The sequence below is a fragment of the Scylla paramamosain genome, chromosome 45 (genome assembly GCF_035594125.1).
Source record: "Scylla paramamosain isolate STU-SP2022 chromosome 45, ASM3559412v1, whole genome shotgun sequence".
NCBI lineage: Eukaryota > Metazoa > Arthropoda > Malacostraca > Decapoda > Portunidae > Scylla > Scylla paramamosain.
Window position 1 is genome coordinate 2,514,741 of NC_087195.1, and position 21,083 is coordinate 2,535,823.

Below are 21,083 nucleotides of genomic sequence, written 5' to 3' on the forward strand. Positions count from 1 at the left end.
TCATGTTTTTTATCATTGACTTTGATTGATGGCTTGAAGGTCGTACAGTCACTGCTGGATGTGGATGCAACACACTGCTTCGCTAGGATGATGTCTCTTATGGTTTCTGTTTTTAGCTTATTTCTGTCTTTTGTTTTCACACGGTTTACACTAGAGAAGCAGCGCTCACAGTCAGAATTAGCATGAGGCAAAGAAAGACATCCTAGTGGAAAGTCTGAAACAAGCTTAAACTTGGGGTTTCCATCACTATCCTCCAGAGTTTTTATGGCACACCAAAATTTATCAGGCTGGCTGTAATTGCTTTTGTCCACTTTTTTCGCCATGTTGCTAATGGATTCAGGCAGATCTTCTACGGCAAGCCTCCTCTACTCATCGTCCAGTTGCTGGAGGGTAGAATCATCCTGGGCAATGATTCGGGGAAGGTGTGTCGCGAGGGGCACCAAACTTTGCTCTTGCACTTTGCCCTGGATGCCTAGAACACTGGCTGGCTCCAGCATATGCATTCTTGAAAGGACTTCATCTCCGAAATTAAATCTCTTCCTGATCTTTTCTGCTGCTACTATCAAAAATAATATGCATTTACTGAAAATGGTATACCTACTTCTAATATCATTGGCTTTGGTTCTGATGGATGCAGCACTATGATGGGGCCTAATAACTCTGTGAGTAGCAGGTTAAAGGAACTTTGCCCAGGAATCTTTATTATGAAATGTGTGTGCCATTCTGCCCATATATGTGCCTCTGAAGCATGCAAACAATTACCTGATACTATTGAACAACTAGCTCATGATGTCCACAACACTTTCAAGAACTCTTCAAAACGATTGGCACAATTTGTAGAATTTCAAGAGTTTGCTGGGGCTCAAAAGCTTAGGATTTTATTGCCATGTAGAACGCGCTGGCTTTCCTACACGGCTGTTGTGAAAAGGATGCTTGAGCAGTGGGGCCCTCTTCAGATGTTCTTTACTGAATTAAATTTTCAACAGACGAAAACTTATGGTAGCACAGTTAGAAGTGCTTATGAACAACTGCACAATCCATTTACCTAGCAGAACTGCTAGGCAGAACTGCTAGCAGGCATCTACCTGCTAGGCAGTGGTAACAAGCTTGTCTGATGATCACACTGTTTTACCATAAGAGAGTGAAAGGAAGCTTCAGATTCATTTATCTATATTCAGTGTGTTGTTATTGATGTATAGTCAAATAATCCACTGGAATAAGCTGAGTGCAGGTGTTAGGCCTATTTCTCACCAGCATCTTTCCATCTTTCCATCCAGGTCATTATGACACTCTTAACTATATGTAATCACCTGTCATACAATTTCATATACTGCATGCATGACTGTAACAGCTACTTGTAAAACAACAAACCATGAACTATATAATATTTAAAATTTATTATATACTTAAAGCAGTGGCGGAACAAAGGAGGCAAAGAAAAAATAAAAAGGGGTTGGGAGGAAGTGGAGGGAACTCGGGGCAGCACAGGTAAATATATGAGGAAACCATATATATATATATATATATATATATATATATATATATATATATATATATATATATATATATATATATATATATATATATATATATATATATATATATATATATATATATATATATATATATATATATATATATATATATATAACATCTGTGACCAATCTCCCAGCCCTCTCATTGAACAATATATATGTAATTTACTGTTGCCTCCCTCTCTCTGCCCCGGTTACCCAACCATCGCGTATAGTTATGTTCAGCATTTCTGGTTCGTTATCTGAAGCAAAGTCTAACAGTAAGGGGCCATTTCTATTTACCTGCTCACCTAGGATCCCTATATGGCTATTTATATCTTGTTATTTTCTGCAATTGCCTCCCTATCAGAAGAAACATGCAGGTCAGGTCACAAAAGATGGTGTGGCATACCAATCTTTGTTGTTTGTTTTTAGAAAATTTCAGGAATTGCTGACTACTAAAGCTGCTCAGTGGTAGTTCACTGAATTAGTAGATATAATGATAATAATTATTATACGTATATAATAATAATAATAATAATAATAATAATAATAATAATAATAATAATAATAATAATAATAATACGTAATATATAAATAGGTAGATAAAAATGGTTTGAAGGTTTGTTTCACATTTTCAGCACACAAATTAATCAAGTAGTTGAATTATAATTGCTGGGTAAACTGAGTACTACCCAAAGCAAAACTCACCTACTTACACATGGACCTCTCAGGGGAGAGGCAGTGTCCATCCTCACTGATAGCAATGCACTGAGTCAATTGCAACACAAAGTAGTTTTTGTTCTTGAGATAACAAGGCTAGGTAGAGAGGATAAAATTTTGCACCACTTTATTAATAAGTCTAGTTATCATACAAGATATATTACAGCACAATAAAGAGTGGACTTCATGGAATCTTGTTCAACTGGCAGACAACATATGGCAGCTGAGGGCTGTGATGCAGCAGCCAGAGTGGGTTACTTTGTCCACAAATGATCTGTGCAAACAAGGCAGCAGCCAATTCAAACTTAAGAATAATAATGGAAGGAATCTTAGTAACTTACAATTCAAGCCTTAAAAAACTGAATATAAAATATATTACAATATTAATCTAGGTAACATAAATATACTCAGTAATGGATAGAGGCAGCAATCTAGAAAGCCAATTTTACTTGGGTTACAAAGACTGCAAAAACCTGGACAAGCAGAGCACCACCCCAGGCCAGCACGGTGGTGTGACGACGCACTCACCATGATGGTTTACTTCTAGGCAGGGAGAGTTCTTGGTGGAGGCAGGCGCGCATTGCTGTTAGCTACATATCGTCTGGTTGTCTCTAAGCTTGGTGAAGCGCGGCAGTGCCAGGCGGACACCGCCGAGGTAGTGGTGCGCTGGTCTGCGAGACACACCTCTGTTGGCATGCAGCTTGTGCATGCTGGGGAGGAGCTGGATGGTTGGTGGGGCCACAGCAAAGGGTTACTAGGCTAAAAGGCCACCGCCACATACAATTCGTTAATTATTGAAGTGAACTATACCATGGCGGCTCTGAGGCGTAATGCTGAAGCTGACGTGTTGAAATAAGACGATGGTGGTGAACACACAACAGACACATCATTGGGAGGGTCTGTCACATCTCTCCCCAGTCACTACCACACATCTTGGGAACACCACTAACACTCCTCCATGGGTACAGGAACCACTAATACACCACCCAAGTGTCTTCTTGGTGGTCTGTCGCCATCAATATATTCCTGTCACTGTACTGCAAGCCTGCCATTCATTAGCAAGGTCCTTGTGTGTGTGTGTGTGTGTGTGTGTGTGTGTGTGTGTGTGTGTGTGTGTGTGTGTGTGTGTGTGTGTGTGTGTGTGTGTGTGTGTGTGTGTGTGTGTGTGTGTGTGTGTGTGTGTGTGTGTGTGTGTGTGTGTGTGTGTGTGTGTGTGTGTGTGTGTGTGTGTGTGTGTGTGTGTGTGTGTGTGTGTGTGTGTGTGTGTGTGTGTGTGTGTGTGTGTGTGTGTGTGTGTGTGTGTGTGTGTGTGTGTGTGTGTGTGTTTGTGAGGTGGGCAGGCTTGCTGGGCAGGAGGAGGGACCAAGCCTCCTACTCTGCTGTCCATCAGTCCTTGTGTTTTGCTGTCAGCATCAAGACCAGTCCAACATATGCACTAGTAGAGAGACACCTGCATAACTTATAGGCTGTGTGAAGCAAGGCTGTAGCACCAATGGTCATCACAAGGTTACTGTCAGTGTGTCCAGATCCCTTACTATAGCAGTGCTACATGCAGACTAAATGAGAGAAAGCCTTCAGCAGAGCCCGACGATCCTGACAGAGACTCTCTGGTGAGAAGTAACAGCTGCCGGGCCTGTCGGGCCTGCTGCGCCGCTCCTGGCAGCAGCACGTTGCCCCCCAGCGGCTGATGGAAGACCGGCCAGCACTGGCTTGCCCAAAACAAGGGTGAAGCAAACACCTCCAGCAATAGATTCATCACAATCCCCCTCACTGTACACGACTCTCTGTACATATTTTTACATCATTTACACACGTCGACCCTTAGTCATATCAACAAACGGCAGACCAAGGCAGCGTCCGTCCCAGCAGGCCGAGGCGGACCCAGCTTGTTCTTAGCCATGGAACAGTACAACAAAACAATAAAGAATCACTAGCAAACAACAAACCTAGTCATAGTGAAAACAAAGAGTGGATGACCAAGGGATCTCGGCGTAAACAACCAACAGTCCGGCCAGCGAGAGGCACCTTGGCGAGCCAGACCTCCATCCCTTCTATTACGTGACTAGTTGGCAACTCTGTCTCAGGCAATGGAAACACTGCTGGCCCAGACTGTGTCTCCCTCCCCCCTCCCCCCTCCACACCCTGTGTTGTATGGCAGCAGTGAGTTTGGGACAATACAGTAGTACCCCTCACTAGCCAAGCAGGAAGGCACTGCTTCCACTGCTGACGACCAGAGTCCAGCTCCAGATGGGAGTTAACAGAAACAAAAAAAAATATATGGGATCACAGATGGAGATTCCCAGCAGTCAGTGGGAACTTGGAATGTTGGCCAAACCTACTGCTGTTGCCAATGTACCCAAGAGGCACTTGTGGCAGCTGGTTGCTGCTGCTGCTGCTGCTGATGCTGCTGCTGCTGCTGCTGTAAATTACTGCTGCTGCTGCTGCTGCTTGGCAGGGGAGCAGCTCTATCTTCAGCATGGGGTCCAGTCACCCCAGAGGCGTCGGACAGCCGTTGGTAGGGGAGGGGGAATGTTTGGAACGCTGAGAAAGTGTGGTAAGGCCCTGCGGCAGCCACCCCCACGCCAGGGTATGCTGGCCGCTGCCCCTGAGATGGCATGCTGGCCATGGCCCTCTGCTGTGCCTTCATCTGGTTGAGGGTTATCTTGCCGGGCGGTGGCCGCGCCACCTGCTGTGGGGTGCCCAGATTCTGCACCAGCTCCAGCATGTCCTCTGAGATGGTGCGGCCCTTCTTGACTGCTGCCGCCCCAGATGTGTCTGAGGCATGGTCCGAGGATGTTGCTGTATCCACTGCCACACTGCCCTTGCTGGTCTCCCCTGCAGCATGGGGGGAGGGGGGTGTGGGGGGCTGAGCTGAGGGACTGGGGGAGGAGGACAACTGGAGTGACTTTGGACGCTGCTTCTGTTGGTGCCGTTGGTGGCGCCGTAACCTGAAGGCCTCTCTCTCCTGCTGGTGGCGGCGACGCAGCTCTGCCTCCTCCATCTCCTGCCTGTGAGGGCAAGGGAAGCACAATGTGTCAGAGGCAGATGTATAGTAAAACCACAAATCATCACATATCTTTCCACACTTGATCTAGAGCAAACAAACAATGTAAACAAAGTCATGGTCTCAATCACCAGGCACACAAGACTACAGGTGCCTCTAATTACCACCCCTTGATGGCACTTGAACTGAACACTTACTTAGTCAGGAGCTGCTGGAAGCTGTCATCATCCTCTGAGTACTCTTCCAGCTCCTGTTTTATCGTCTCCACCTCCTCCTCCTTCAAAGGAAAGATAATTTATATTTTCTCTCTCACACACCAGCACAACACACACCACTCACAACACTCCACACTACACCTCAGGCACATCCACACATGTGTACCTACAACCTGTCACCAATGCAATACTACAACCCACAAACCCCACACTGTTTACTCATCATCATTACTATTAATCACAATACTCAGATGAACAGACCTTCCTTTGTCCCTGAATCCTGGCTGGGCTGAAGCATGCAGAGCCCACCTGATCCTAATAGCTCTCCACCAATGTCCACACCATGGTCATGTGGTAGGCATTACATGCTAAGGAAGGAAGGAAGGAAGGAGGGAGGGAAGGAAGGAAGGAAGGAAGGAAGGAAGGAAGGAAGGAAGGAAGGAAGGAAGGAAGGAAGGAAGGAAGGAGAGAGAGAGAGAGAGAGAGAGAGAGAGAGAGAGAGAGAGAGAGAGAGAGAGAGAGAGAGAGAGCCTATTCATAATACCACTTCCCAGAAAATATAACTATGAGAAAATAAAGAGTTCATCAATTTAATTCTGGAGGTGATTGCATGTTCCTTTGGTGTACTGTGTGTGGTGGCTGCCGTACACGCATGCCAGGACTAAAGTCATTGACTACAGAATTAAAATACACTTTTCCCCCTAAATATACACACTTGTTACTTTATTAACACTGTAAGCTACAGTGTGTGTTGACCTGGTGTGCTACAACATTACATTACAGTTGTATTTGTCTATGGTGTTAGTGATGTTATTGTTACCACAACCTGCGAAGAGAGAAGACCCTGTCCTCTATGTTAGTAGTGTTAACAAGCTCCTACAGCCTTTCCTAGCCACAGGCATCTACAGAAGCACTAGCAAGCACAAGCTACAACTCTACAGGGGTAGGGGAGGTACAGGACATGGGGAGGATGGGATGGCTGGATGGATGGCTCACCCAGTCTCTCCCACAGTTCGATGATGTTTCAAAATCTTTAAAAATTCACAAAGAAGGTGCAGACAAGGAACGGGGGCGGGTCAGGGAGTGAGGACTGTGTTGGTGGTGTACAGAGGGAAAGACAGGACAGGGTGTGGGGAATGCAGGACCCCCACACTGACAGCGACAGGACCCCACAGTGCCCAAACGGTGACTGTGTGCAGGAACTTACTGTCCAAGAGTAAACACAACCCATCTCGAGCTGGGCCGGGGACGAAGGCCACGGTCGACTAGAGGGAGAGTGAGGGTGGCTGTGGAGCATGCAGGCACGCGACAGCTGATAGTGAGGGGACTGAGGGGAGCATTGGGAGCTGGGGCATGAGTGAGGGTGGAGGGACAAGGAGGAAAAGCCGGGGCCATGATAAGTCTGGTATGTAGAGTGTCCACCAGGGTAATATTTGTGGTGGTGGCGCTGCTGTCTAGGGCTCCTGGGGCTCTTGGGGGAGATGGAGGGGTAGCGAGGAGAGAGGGGAGGAGGTGAGTGCCAGGAATGTCTTGAGGACCTTGGGGAGTAGTGAGTCATCTCCCCAGAATAGTGGGGGTTGTAAGCCTCAGTGGGGGCATAGAGGGGGGGATAGCTGTCGGTGGGGGAGTAGGGGCCCTCTGGGAGGTAGTGCGGGTTGAGGGCTTCTGAGGGAGGCCACTCCTGCAGGGGCTGGTACATAGGCTCCTCCATCTCCGAGTCGTCCTCACTGCTGGAGTAGGTGAGGGGGCGGTGGTCCTCCTGCAGATGGTGCCAGGGGCGGCAGTCCTCTACCTGGTAGTGCTGCGTCACCCCCGCCTCACCCTGGATGGTGTAGTACACGTCCTCCTGGAAATCCGGGGTCTGGGGCTGGGCTGGGTGGTGGGGGGAGGTCACCCCGATTCCCTTGGTGGGCCTGGCCTGGGAGTGGCCAGGGGGAGAGTGAACGGTATGGTAGACAGAGTCGCCCATGCCCAGGCTGTCCTGGGCAGTCAGGCGGCGCAGGGCGGGATTCCTCTTGGGTGGCGGGGTGTGGGGACGGGGCCGGTGACTCTCACTGAAGCTGGAGCTGCTGGTGGTGCGCAGGGATTGGAAGCTTGGTGGGGAGCCAATGACATTGTTGAGGTCCCACGAGGACTTGGAGAGGCCGCTGTCCTTGGCCCTGGCCAGGCCAAAGTGCTGCAGGCTGCTGACACTCTTGGTGCGGGACAGCGGCAGGCTGCTGCCCTCCAATTTGAGAGAGGGGCGGGCTAGGCACTCCCGGGACTTGTTCAGAAACTCTCTGGAGCGCTTCACCTCCTGGAACAGACCACCCAGGTCATGAATGCTGCTGCTGCGGTCCAGCCAGTTGTTGCTGCCACCCAACTTGGAGCACTTGATGATCTTGCCTTTTGGAGGGCTGGGGGATGTCAGGTTGGTGGTGCCCTTGCTCCTCTGTGGGCTGGGGGACACACTGGCCTTCTGGGTGGCTGGCTGGTGGGCATGTGGGGGCACACTGGTGGTGCTCTGGTGAGCCACATCAAAGCTGCCCCCAGAGTCCTGGCTCAGCAAGGCCTCAGAGGACTCCTCAGTGTCTGCGTCGTAGGATGTGCTCCTGACAGATACCAGTGGGCTGGACTTGGTGCTGGGAACCTTGGCCCCCGGGGCAGCTCCTTCCTCCTCATCCTCGGTCCTCCTCCTCCAGACATTGGGGGGTGAGGAGGGAGTGATGACCTCAGGTATACCCCTCTCTGAGCCCCCTGACAGTGTGGGGGTGAGGGGAGGGTGAGGGCTCAGCTGGTGGAGAGTTGCCTTGCTGTTTCTGAAAGCCAGGATCTTGGCTTGCTGGTTAGTGGCGTCTGGCTTGCGGCCAAGTGTGGCGGCCTTCTTGGCAGCAGGAGGGTTAGAAATGAGAGGATTAGGAGTGGGTAGGGGGGTGAGGGTGAACCCTCCACCCTGAGGTGGCTGCTGAGGAGAGGCAGAGGAAGAGAGTGAAGGCAGGGGCTGGGGCTGCCACCTATCGCCAGGAAGTCTAGTAACAACCTATAGAAAGCAAAATAATTCTTAGTGTGCATGTTTAACAATTACAGCTGCATCTCAATCACATCAAACTAATTATGTATTAATAACATCAAATAAATTATTACTGACAGTACTGTAACTAGTACATGCATGTTATCCAATCAAAGAAAAACATGCAATCATAAAATGTACTTGTAATCCAATCATCATGCAAACTCAAACATTACTAAAACTGCAAGTCTTGAGCTCAAAAACAACACAACTATTGTGGTGTTCCTCAGGACCGTGCCTCCACACATCACAACACTCAACAGCAACACACAGAACACAAGCTGCACATTCAACACCAAATGACAAAGCGGCTTTATAAGACAAGCTGATGAGCCACTCTGCACCCTTCCCCTCCCCTGACCATAACAATACGTACTGCACTGCTGCGGCTGCCATCTGGGGTGGGCAGCTGCTCCTCAGGGGACGTGTGTGCAGGACCTGCCTGTCTCTTCTCTGCCGAGATGGAGGTTGGGCTGTCCTCCATGACCAGGGAGGAGGACATAGAGGGAGGCACAGTGGGGATGGCAGAGGGAGGCTTGGAGAAGGTCTGGCCCTACAGGAGGTGTGGTGTTATTCTCTCAACCTTTCAAATATTACTGTGGAGATTAGTGACCTAAACAATGAACTGTGACTCAACATGATCAACCGTCAGTCTAGTGAAGATGAGACTTTGTCACTACATATCATGCAAGCAATGAGTTACCTTCACAGCACTCTGACCTCAAGACAAGAGTGAGGAACTGTGTCCTGGCACCACTACACAGGCTACAAAGACCTGCTCACCTACACTTACAACTCTGGGATCTGAGATGAGGTGAGCAAGAGTCCTAGCAGGCACTACAGAAGCAGGGAATGACTTACTCTTGCCTACTGTCACTATTCTGAACTCTTATGGCACAAACTAGAGGCACACAACTCACTGTGGCATTGCTGCAACACCCAGACCTTTATCTGGAGAGTTGAGAGAAGGCAAAACTCACCTGTAGGTCTTCAAGAGGTTGCTGGACAAGGTTGGGGGTGTCCGGGGGGGCAGGTGTGGGGGCAGTGCTTCCTGAGCCACCCTCAGTGGAGTCCACAGACTCTGCCACCTTGGTGACTGCAAAGCGGCCCCGTCTCACAGGGGAGCTGACGGGACTGCTGGCGGTAGAGGCGTCCGAGGCTGTGGGCAGGATGGCATCATAATTAAGGGCACAGCATGAGACAGTCACTTCACAGGTGATGGTGCAAACCACCAAACAAGGTATAAGAGGTGGGAGAGGTAAATTCTGTACAGTCTGGTACTGTTTTTGAGGGAAGGAGATGACAAAACATGACACTCACCTCTTCTGACAGCCTCTTCTGCCACTTTGGTGACTTGGAAGCGTGCAATCCTGGTGTGCTGGGCATCTACACCTTGCTCCTCTGATTCCTTGAGAGAAGGTGTGCGGGACAGGGGGGGCCCAGGCTGCAGGGGTGTGCCCCTTTCCTTATCTAAGCCCAGTGGCAGCATGGTAGGGTAGCCAAGGGGAGGCTGGCAGCCGGGCTCCATCATGACAGGCCCCACGAATGCCACCGTCTCTCCCCCAGGGAGTCGCACTGTCTGGGGCAGGATGACACCCGCCTCACTGGTGGCTGCCAGGCCTTCCTGGTGCGTCATGGTGCTGGACCCCACCACTGTGAGGGGGATGCCGCCCATGGCAGTCTGAGCAGCACTGAGGGGAGCCTGTGGGTACACTGGAGCAAGCCCATCCAGAGAGGGAGACCCAGAACTTACATTACCCTGAAATAGAGCAGTGTGTCACCAGTGTGCTCAGACCACCTGTGTAGTGTGTGGTGTCAAGTCAGGATGGCTGAGGCAGCAGGGTCATGGATGATGGGTGTAACCTACCTCTGTTGGGTGATGGGTGAGGGTGAGGTGGGCACCAGGCACCAACTTCTGCAGCTGTTCCTTGAGGGCGTTGAGGTCCATCTTGTTCCGCTGGACAGAGCTGGCGGGCATGGCCAGCATCACACCAGGTGGTAGCGTCAGGGCCGTGCCAGACATGCTCATCTCTACAAGATGACACAGTAATACTACTTGGGCACACCTGGTAGCACACTGGCAGGCTGGAGCTCCTCTAGTGACTAAACTAGGCAAAACATTCCTAACAAAGACCCACCAGAAATACCAGCAAAAAATATATGAATTTCATCATGTTCAAAACAACAAGAAAGATGGAAAGGAAGGAAGGACTCACCTGGGTGCATGTCGGAGGTCATGGCCGGGGTGCCTCCCTGCGTCAGGCTCATGGGGGTGGGCACACACATGGGGGCTGAGCCAGTGAGAGGGATGTGTTCCATACTGGCCTGGCTGCTCTCCCCTGTCACCTGGTCTGCCTCCCCCCTCACCTGGCCCAGTTGGGCAGTCATGTATGCTGTGCCCAGGGCCACCTGGTGGGGATCCATGTGTCCACCCTCCCCGACAGCCATGTTGGGCTGAGGGATGAAGCTCACTGTGGTGCCCTCTGGCATCTCTGGTGGAAAGGCTGACAGCTGGTGCAGAGCTGTGGTGTTGATGGTCTGCTGGGGCACTGCATGGTAGCTCTGGAACACTTCTGAGCTGATCGGGACACCCACAGCCTCCAATGGCATGGTGGGGGTGACCAGGACGCCAGTTGTGTGGGGGGTGACCAGGGTGTGGGTGACACCCTCACTGGAGATGGCCGATGTGACCAGGTCTGGCCGCTCCTCTGTCCCTATGGGCACTCCACCCTGCAAGGAGGATACAACACTCACCACACACTCCCACCACTGCCACTCTCTCACTGTCCACCTTTAGGAGGCAACACCTGAAACACAACACTCACTTCACACAATCCAACTTGGAAATGTTCCTTGTGGACTTTACAAAGTTTATTTTCTGCAACCAAAAACAACACACATCTGAACATGATTGTAGGGTGGCAAAGAGCCACAAAACTAAAGAACAGCCTACTTACTGGTCACTTTCATAATCAGAAAGTAACAACAACAGTACTAATGGAAGTATGTTTTGAAAAGAATAAAATAAAAAAAAGTCCAGCAATACAGCAACCTACAAATATCTTGTTCTTGATCAATTAAGACTTAAATACAACACTCATAACCACTGCCCAAGACATTCATGGACAAAGATGAGGGAAAGATTATCATGCATTTTAAACACTATTCAGTTAATTGCTAGTTGTTAAGATGACAAACATGAAATGAAGAAAAATTATTATATCATTATTAAAGTATCATGTTGGGACAATTTAGTCTAGTTTTTTTTCCATTCTCTAGTTAAATATGTCCATCTTGCATTGCTGAAGTAAATGAGACAAGAGAAAGAAAATGCAGGAGTAACATCACGGGTGAAATCAAATGACCATGCAGTATTTGGGTGACCACAACACCTTGCACTGAGAGGGAGAGCATGTCTGGTGTCTGCCTCGCATCTTGTTACTCTAGTGAGGTGATGCTGCTGCCCACCCATCAGCGAGATGGTTACTCATTCATTTTTACCTTTCAGTGAGAGAACATTCATTTACTGGTCTCTTATTGAGCTCTTGGTCTGTCTGCACCCCAATGATAAGAAGAAGGGCCTGACTGCATCATCTGTGGCTGGGTTGGAAGGATACTGCCACTATATTCTCTGCCTATCTGCCTATCACAAAGGACAACTGAAAAGAGCAATGTGTAGGGACTCAGTAATGTCTTCTATCCTTTGTATTTTTCAATTCTGCATTGAGACCAGGCATGTTGTACAGTCTTGGCTTCCTTCATATTATTGTAAATGTAGTACTAACATTCTATCTGACTTTTTTCTTTTTTTTTTTTATTTTTTACAACTATTCTTTTTCTGATCTTTTTCCTCTTTCTCTGTGATAATACCAGCAGCATCACCACCACAAGACAACACCAGTGCCTCCCTTAGGTCACAACCACACACCAGCAGCAGCAGCGGCAGCGGCGGTGTGGGCCTGGCATTACCTGGTGTGGCAGCAAGGAGGGGCCCTGCGGCGATGGGGCAGGGGGGCTGACCACGATGGTGAGCGGAGTGGTGTGGGGTGGAGCCGGGGACAGTGGGTGGGCACCTAAGTTCCCACCACCAGCTTCCAACTCACATGCAACCTATGGACCAGCAAGGAGGCATGCACTACACTGTTATGGGCTTAGCATAGGAGTGGTGATGGACGGCTCACAGGGGAATACACTCTAGCCGGTTAAGGAAAACAATGGGGGAGAAATGAGCATCTATTGTCTACTGTAGATTATTATGCAGAAGACAGAGTTTATGGTAAGAGTATTATGAGGACTAGTGTTACTTCAGCAGATGTGAAGTAGCAGGCACTGGTCTAAGGGAAGCTGCAGTGTGTAGAGTCAGGGAGCACCACAACACAAGACTGTACTGCATGTCAACACTTCATCCCAAATCATGACAAAAAAAAATAAAGTATGACAAAAAATAAAGTATCAGTTTGCATATGGCATTTCAAAAATTTTATGGAGACAATCAGACAGAATACTCAGTGATCCTACAGTCTGATTAGATAGCAAGACATGGTGACACTAGGAATGCAAGTGAGTGCATTTTGTATTAATCCTCAACAATGTTAGGAGTGGCTTTTGACTTTACAGCTTAACTTGATGAACAAAATGAGGCGTGAAAACTTGACATAACCTAAAAATGACTTCTTGCACTGCCAAACAAGTGGAGTTTTCATATTAAGATGAGTAAATGCTGTGGTTCTCCCATAACTCACACCAGTCAGTTAAAGTTACTAAAGTTTAATGGGTAGAGAAAATTGATATGAAATACAGGATTAAGATTAATGGGCAAAGAATTATCATGTTTCTTGCTTGGACATATGAACACACACACACACACACAGTTTAGAGGATCCTTTCTCAGAAGATCAAGAAACCCGCACAGGTCACCTCACTCACACCCCAACACAAATAAGGAAAGGAATACTCTCTCAAAACTTACTCCTAATCAGCTGGGAGCCTACAATAAAGACTAACACTAAACGTTGTGGTCAGAAAAAGGATAACCTGCATTTACTTCCACTGTTTTGCTTATTCCCTCAATCTAAGGTTACTCTCCTTCTAATACTCCCTCTTGAAAGAGTTCAAGTCATAGGAGGGAGGAAATACAGAAGCAGGCAGGGAGTTCCAGAGTTTACCAAAATGGATGAATAATTGAGAATACTGGTTAACTCTTGCACTAGAGAGGTGGACAGAATAGGAGTGAGAGAAAGTAGAGTCTTGTTCTACCTATATCTTCATGACCTAAGATTACTAAAAAGGAAATAGATCTATCTTTAACTGGTAACTAAGCAAAAATTACCTCCGAATAGACACATTTATTCTGGATGAGTATGCCTATATTTTGAGTCTGTCTTAAACTGGTAACTAAGAACATGTAGGCTTTGATCATCAGATATATAAACTAACTATTCCTAAGGTGCCAGGTAATGTGTGTGGGAAAGTGTCAGGAAGTTAGGTTCCAGATGAAGATGAGGAGGGGGGAGGGTCTAATCATAGAATGTAAGGTTGAGGTAGTTATTCTACAAGAGATAACAAGGGAATGACAGATTCTTATGTCCTTTAGGTGTGTATATAGTATGGTAGGATGAAGGTATTTCACAAAGGGTGGAAAGAGGTTTGTGTTTGTATTTCTCTCTCTTTCTGCCAGGATAAGCTGAATTAGAGGTGTCTCACATGCATTTATATAAACAGGAAGTGGAGTGTGGGAATCATTATATAATGGCTTAAGTCTAGTAAGAGTTTAACCATGTGCAAGATTGAAGCTTTAAATATCTTGGGCTGAGCTGGCAACAGAAGCTTGAAGTGGAATGGCTTTAAACTCTGTGCAAGATTGAAGGTTTTGAAGGTTTTAAAATGCTTAGGCTTAATTGACAAATTAAGTTTTTTTAAAGTGAAATGGGCTTGACTTTGTATAAGATTGTAGCTTTGATTGGCATCGATTGAACTGAACACATGATAGATAAGCTTGGCAAGAAACAGAAGCTTTAAACTGAGGTGAACATAACACACACAAAGGAGATCAGCTTCAACTCCAATGTAGTTAATCTAAGACAAAACAGAGGGAGCTTGACCAGGGATGTAAGCTTTAACCTGGAGTGAGCCCAACTGGATACAGAGAAACTTTAAACTGGAATGAGCTTAACTCTACAAAAAATATATCAATAAACTTTAAAATAGAATGAGCTTAACTCTACAAAATATATCAAAGCCTAGACCACAGAGAGATTAGGGGAGTCCATGAGAAACTGGCACAGACACAGTAACAGTAGCAACAAGACAAGGCAAGACAGGTTGCTGTGAACTGTACAAACGTTACAAGTGAATGATGGGATTATTAATTCATACACTTCTCTCTCTATGGAGGGACAAGAACCGAGAATAAGCTAGAGTTAGGAAAAAACAAAAACCAATGAAGACAGGGCGCTGAGAACTGTACAAAGAGGCATGAATGAAACGTTACAATTAAGTGACAGGATTATTCAGTCATACACATCTCTGTCTAAGGAAGGATGAGAACCAACAGTAAGCTGGAGTTAGGGAAGAAACACTTAACATTTCAGCAGGTCACCGGTCACCGAGCCACCAAGACACACAGAGGGGCGGAACACACAAGCACCGGCCAAACAGCTCACCTGGTGTAGATCCGTGGGTGGAATATCCGTGGTGGTGTTAGTGTAATGTGGTCCCTGAGGCAGCATCACCAAGTTGGCCTCTTGCACTGGCACTCCTAAACCCGTGGCTCCTATGCTGCCTTCACCACCACCACCACCACCACCACCTCCTCCACCACCACCACCACCACCCTCCTAGTACCCCAGCAAGGTTAGTCCGAGGCAGCAGCGGGGAGAGAGACATCAAGTTAGTGTGCTGGTTTGTGGTGTTCTTTGTGTTCATGTGGTGCTGGTGATGTGATGTGGTCTTATTACCCAACACCAAGGAAACAGGTACAGTGTATTCTCAAATGTTTTAGTGTCTTATCTCGACTAGCTTCAACAGACATTAGTGGATGTTACTCAGGTTTCCAAGAGCATTTTCATGATGGTAGTGATCATTTAACAAGCTTCAGTGACACTTGTTCAGGATTCCAAGGGTGTTTTCATGCTTCTTGTGATAGTTTATTGAGATATCTGCATCATCAATAGTAGAAGACCTGCAGAAACCTGTCTAATAATCTCTGGCCTATGGAAACAGTCTGTATCAGACCAAAACATTTCAGAACACACCATAAAAAAAGCAAGGGGACATGTACATCCCTTAACACATACATATACTTACACAGCTTCCAGTACATACATCTCAGTATACATGTCCCCAAATAGCACAATACAGTGACAATATAAGTACCACATTTTAATCTACTATAGCACAGTGTAATCAGAACAATAATAATAATAATAATAATAGTAATAATAATAATAATAATAATAATCATGTATCACTAAACATATGAGGAAACTATATATACACAGAGATAGAAGGCTTGAGTTAGACATGTCAGAAGCTTAACGGAAAGCTTAGTGCAGCTTGAGTGTCGCCTGAAAGCAAACTTGAGTGAGGGAGTGTGATGAAGTACTGTGTCTCCAGGTACTTAACTACGGCATGGATCAAGTATTATTATGCTGATTTTTGGCGATTATCACAGTCCTTCCCTTTAAGATAGATGTTAAGAGTACCTATGATGATTAGGAATGTCTGTTAATATCACACCAGTCACTCAATTATGTTAAGAGGACCTGTGGTTACTGGGAATGTCTATCGATATTATGCCAGTCACTCAGTAAGTCCATTAATCAGTATGTGTTACCAGTCAGTCAGTCAGTCAGTCAGTCAGTCAGTCAGTCAGTCAGTGAGCCAGATAATAATTAATGAACACAGCTCTTTACACTGACAGAAACCTTGTATGCATTCAGTCTAATCAGTCAATCAGCTACAGAGACATTCCTTTACACTGAATAATCCCTTTAATTAGCCACCTATAAACATACCCCATTATGTATAGAAAATACCCGCACTAAATCAATTCAGTCATTTGCTTACATATGTTCTATTCCCTTCACATGCCTTGCACCAACACAATTCACCGCACCAGGGGAGGGGACAGCACAAGACACAACACATCCTCCCCTGCACTTACACAGACAAGAGACACAGGTAATGATGTGTTAGTAACAGTCTGGTGTACCTTGCCCTGAGTGTTGCATCTTGCAGTACAATGAAGTACAAGCTGGCTCAGGCAAGAAAATCAGGGAGTGGAGGTAAGCATAAGGAAAGTCCTGCCACCATATTAATACTTGTCCCCTTAGTTCCTATAGTAGATACAAATGCAGGAAGTAACATGCTATTCCACAGTCTCCATTCATGTGGTTGAGAATATTATTATGCATAGAGCTTCAGTCATCACCACCACCAGTGTTATGAGTCTCATGAGAAGTTGCCTGGCATTTCTAAGTTAATGCATCACTCCCCATAAAGCTTTTGTTATTCTTTCTCTTTGTGTGGATGTGTGTTGCAGGATTGTCTTCCCACCACTTGTGCCCCCTCTGTAAAACTGAGATATTTGTGGCTCACTTAACGCTAAGAAAAGTACAAAATTTGACTTCTTAACTGATTCCTCTACACCCAAAACAAATACATATTATGGATACCACAATATACATGAGTACTGATGTTCACTAGATATAACTGTAGATAATATAAATGTAAATTGCTCTTTAAATTGTTTGAGAACATCCTGAACCCCAATATATCTCCAGAGCCCCTCAGGCAGTGACAGGGTGAAGACATGGAGCAAACATGCAGGAAGGACGGCAGCCTGAGAGAACCAAGGCCCAGGACCACGCAACACACCCAGGGACAGACAAGACAGTACTGTGTGTAGTTATGACAAGCACAGAGGTGTCAAGGACAGATAGACAAGGCTTGAGACAGCAGCAAGATCCTCGGGCAGGCCAAGGGGCAAGAACCGAGGGGCAGCGCCCACCTCAGGAGCCAACACGTGGAAGAAGGCTGGGCAGGTTTTGTAGTTGGTGGACGGCGACCAGAGGGCCCGTGAGCAGCGTGACGCCCGAGAGGACAGCACCTACAACACTGGGCTGTCAGGCCTTATGCTATATACAGTGGGGCCAGAGACTGACACCTTTACCCCAGCATGACACAGGTGTCCCTTCCCATGAACAAGGCCTCCAGCCAGGCCGGCACACCCCACAATGCATGGTGCATCTCTGGGAGCCCCACTGTACATGTACATACCCACTGTGACAATAACAGCTAGGAAGCCAGGGAGGTACTAGACTTCTGAATTATCTCTGTGAGGCATGACAAGCATTCACAAAGAAAAGGAGGAATGGATGGTGAACTGAGATCATAAATAAATGTAATGTGCTGGAGAAAACTAAATAAAATTGTCTCTAAGTTTGTTGCATGTGCAAAATCAGGTAAGATAAAAAAAAAAGACCATTGTAAATGGGCAGTTGTTCAAAACAAAACATAATTATAAGAAGCGCTAATAACTAAAAATCACTAGAGATCTAAGGAATGAAAGAGCATTAATGAATGATGCCAGAGTGAGGCAGTGAGCCCTGCCCTGCACCTCAAGGCAGCAACACAGCACACACGCACACACACACGCACACTCACACACAGCCCAGCCTTGCATGCCGCCTCCTGCACCACTCACAACACAGGACAGCCATACAAGGCCAGCCACATCATGCCACACTGAGAACACTAAATGGGGAACAGTATGCCATGAAAGATAAGACGTAAGTGACCATCTCCCTCCTAGACACCAGCACTCTGCCACCCGGCCAGAGGCACCACAATGTGGACACAGTACTCACCCCTGCCAGCTGAATGTTGAGGTCATGGCTGAAGGTGGGCTGGGCAGCCAGGGAGACGGGGGTGCTGGGGTGGCTGGGCATGGTGAGGGGTGGCGCAGTGTGCACTGAGCTCATGGAGTGTGCTGAGGCAGAACCTACAGATGTCTGCAGCTGCTGTAGCTTGCGGGCCAGCTCTGACAGGTTGCTGTTGGAGGTGACGCTGGAATAACACAACACACATCACTGATTGGTGGGCTGATCTTCACATAGGTTACCTCCAACAGCACTCTCATTACATGTTATGGAGCAGGCAAGGGAAAAACTGACAGACAGAACATTATTACTTCTCACATCATCCTTATTGCATATTATGGAGTGGGCAAGGGATAGACAGACAGCACATCATTACTTCCCACACCATCCTTATTACATGTTATGAGGTGGGCAAGGTATGGACAAACAGATGGAACATTGTTACTTCAGAAACCACCCACATTACATTATGCAATCAGTAAACAACAGACAGAAGACAAATCATTACTTCTGGACCATCCTCATTACATATCATTAAGTGCACTGAACTGCCAATCCCAAGAGAGATTTTCCCTGGTAAGTGTTCCAGCAAGGTGTACCTGTCATTCTTCTCCAGTGAGTTCTGCTGGGAGAGTCTGGCCTGGCTGTCTGAGGTGTAGGTGTTCTCCGGCGTGCAGTGGTGGGGGGGAGTGGGGCCCCCCGACCCTGGCTGGGAGGTTGGTATGCCACTGCTGCTGCTAACACCTTCATGCTGAGGACAAAGCAACGCAGGAATTTTCACACGTGGTTCTGTTCTCCATAACTAAATATATGAGACTGCAATGTAGTACATGTATAAGTCCAAACCCTCACACAGTAAAGGGAAACACATTAATGCACCTAATTAAACTATTCTTCCAAAAAATTTAAAAGTTTTCAGCTCTTAAAGTCTTATTAAAAATTACTCTACAATAAAAAGTGTACTTCTCAATAACACATTCCACTATAAAAGAAAAAAATACACCTTTTCTATCTATAAAAAATAAATGATGGAAAAAGAGTGGTGAGTTCAGCTTGTTTTCTGTCCTTAAATATCACCCTGTGCTAGTAAGGAGCCTATAAACCCACCAGGACCTGTATTCTGAAACACCTTGCTTCTCAGGATTACTTTCAAAGGCCAGATATGATTAGCCGGATTCTTAAGAGTGTTTCTCCTGTTAATAATGTAGAAATCTTGTTAATATGTTATTAGAACCATATGAACACCCTTAAAAACTCATGTACCTTCAAGTAGAGCCTTTGAAAGTAGTGGAGGTACAGCACAGAAGTGTTTCAAAATATGGTTCTATGTTATTAAAGTTTGGCACAACATTCTACAGCCTGAACAAAACTCAGTGATCCTTTAGTGTGAGGTCACTTAAAATATGCAGGTCACTTAGGTTCAGCACATTCTGCAGCCTAAACAAAACTGTGTGGGTTATTTCATATGCCTGACCATTCAAGGCTTGCATGCACACTGGCTGAGGGGTGAAGCAGTTTAGTCTTTACAGAAGCACACTTGGGATCATAAAAGCACAAAAAGTACAGACAAATTAGGCAAAAAGTGTGATTAATACTGTGAAAGCTGATTAAAAAGATGTTAAAAGATGGTAAGTGAAAAAAGCTTTAAACAGCAAGCTTGAAGACTGAAGCAAACAAGAGAATAAAAAATGAAGCTTTAACTCTTTGACTGATATTACTTGAAGCTTAGTGCAACTTAACACATATAAATGACTCTACCTAGCTACTACTTTTTTTTTTTTAGTAATTTGTTTGATTTTTGCCCATTAAAATTATCGTTCACTGTCGATACAAAACAAGTCTTAGTGTCAATACCAGTCAGAGTTAAAAATTGCAGATCAGTCTTGGGTACTGGGATGGATAGGACAGAGGCACAGGACACAGAAACCTTACCTGTAGGTCCTGGTGTGTTGGGGGCACAATGGAAGCAGAAGGGGGTTGTGCAGGTGGAAGCAGAGCAGCAGTAGAGGAAGCAGGGATGGAGCTGGATTGAGGGGACTCATCCGGAAGGGGTACAAGACTGGGGGTCAGGGTGTCCATTGGTGGCTGTTGCTGTGGCTGTGGCTGTTGCTGCTGCTTCCGTGCCACTCCTGCTGTTGCATCCTCTGCCTCCAGTCCCGGTACCACCTTGTGTTCTGCCACCGGACTCACCAGGAAGCGTGACGTTCTGAAAGCCTGTATCGGAAGCTGCAGTGTCAGGGGGGATGGGACACACCCCTCGGACACTCCACGTGGCATGCTCTCCACACCGAGCCTCCATTCAGGATGGCTCACACAACTCCACACCACTCAGCTCACACTTAGGCTATACATCTTTAGAAGACTATAGACACCTCTTTGGCAGACAATCAAGAGTAGAAGTGATGAAGAGATTCAAGCAGTATTTTATAAAAGGGGGATCTGGCAGGGCTAAATAGGTGACAGATGGATGACTTGCTATGAAGCTCTTAATTAGGGAATGTTTTAGGGAGGTGGATGAAGGAAGGCAGCTGAGACAAAGGCCCATATTCAGAAATACTTTGTTCTTACACCTCGACTATTTTCAAAGGCCACAGAGATGATTAGCCGGGTTCTCAAGAGTGTTTCTCCAGTTAATATAGAAATCTTACTAATCTATCAATACAATCATAAAAACACCCTTGAAAACCCATGTAGCTT

The 21,083-nt window shown here is 46.6% G+C and overlaps 1 protein-coding gene across 26 annotated transcripts in view; it reads right to left on the reverse strand.

Moving 5' to 3' along the window:
• Positions 1-2,349: 2,349 nt before the first annotated feature.
• Positions 2,350-21,083, reverse strand: part of LOC135094216 (serine/threonine-protein kinase WNK1-like) — a 134,838-nt gene continuing 116,104 nt past the window's right edge. For 18 of the 26 annotated variants that reach the window (XM_063994112.1, XM_063994102.1, XM_063994100.1 and 15 more), the window contains 14 exons: positions 20,319-20,600; positions 18,986-19,137; positions 18,375-18,573; positions 17,516-17,614; positions 15,168-15,341; positions 12,475-12,615; positions 10,722-11,235; positions 10,373-10,536; positions 9,826-10,264; positions 9,486-9,664; positions 8,882-9,058; positions 6,664-8,475; positions 5,439-5,518; positions 2,350-5,245 (listed from right to left, as the gene is read on the reverse strand). In XM_063994112.1, coding sequence (XP_063850182.1) covers positions 4,573-5,245; positions 5,439-5,518; positions 6,664-8,475; positions 8,882-9,058; positions 9,486-9,664; positions 9,826-10,264; positions 10,373-10,536; positions 10,722-11,235; positions 12,475-12,615; positions 15,168-15,341; positions 17,516-17,614; positions 18,375-18,573; positions 18,986-19,137; positions 20,319-20,600 — 5,085 coding nt within the window. In that variant the 3' untranslated portion in view covers positions 2,350-4,572. The remainder of the gene's footprint in view (positions 5,246-5,438; positions 5,519-6,663; positions 8,476-8,881; positions 9,059-9,485; positions 9,665-9,825; positions 10,265-10,372; positions 10,537-10,721; positions 11,236-12,474; positions 12,616-15,167; positions 15,342-17,515; positions 17,615-18,374; positions 18,574-18,985; positions 19,138-20,318; positions 20,601-21,083) is intronic. The other 8 variants (XM_063994108.1, XM_063994101.1, XM_063994099.1 and 5 more) reach the window with 8 other exon arrangements.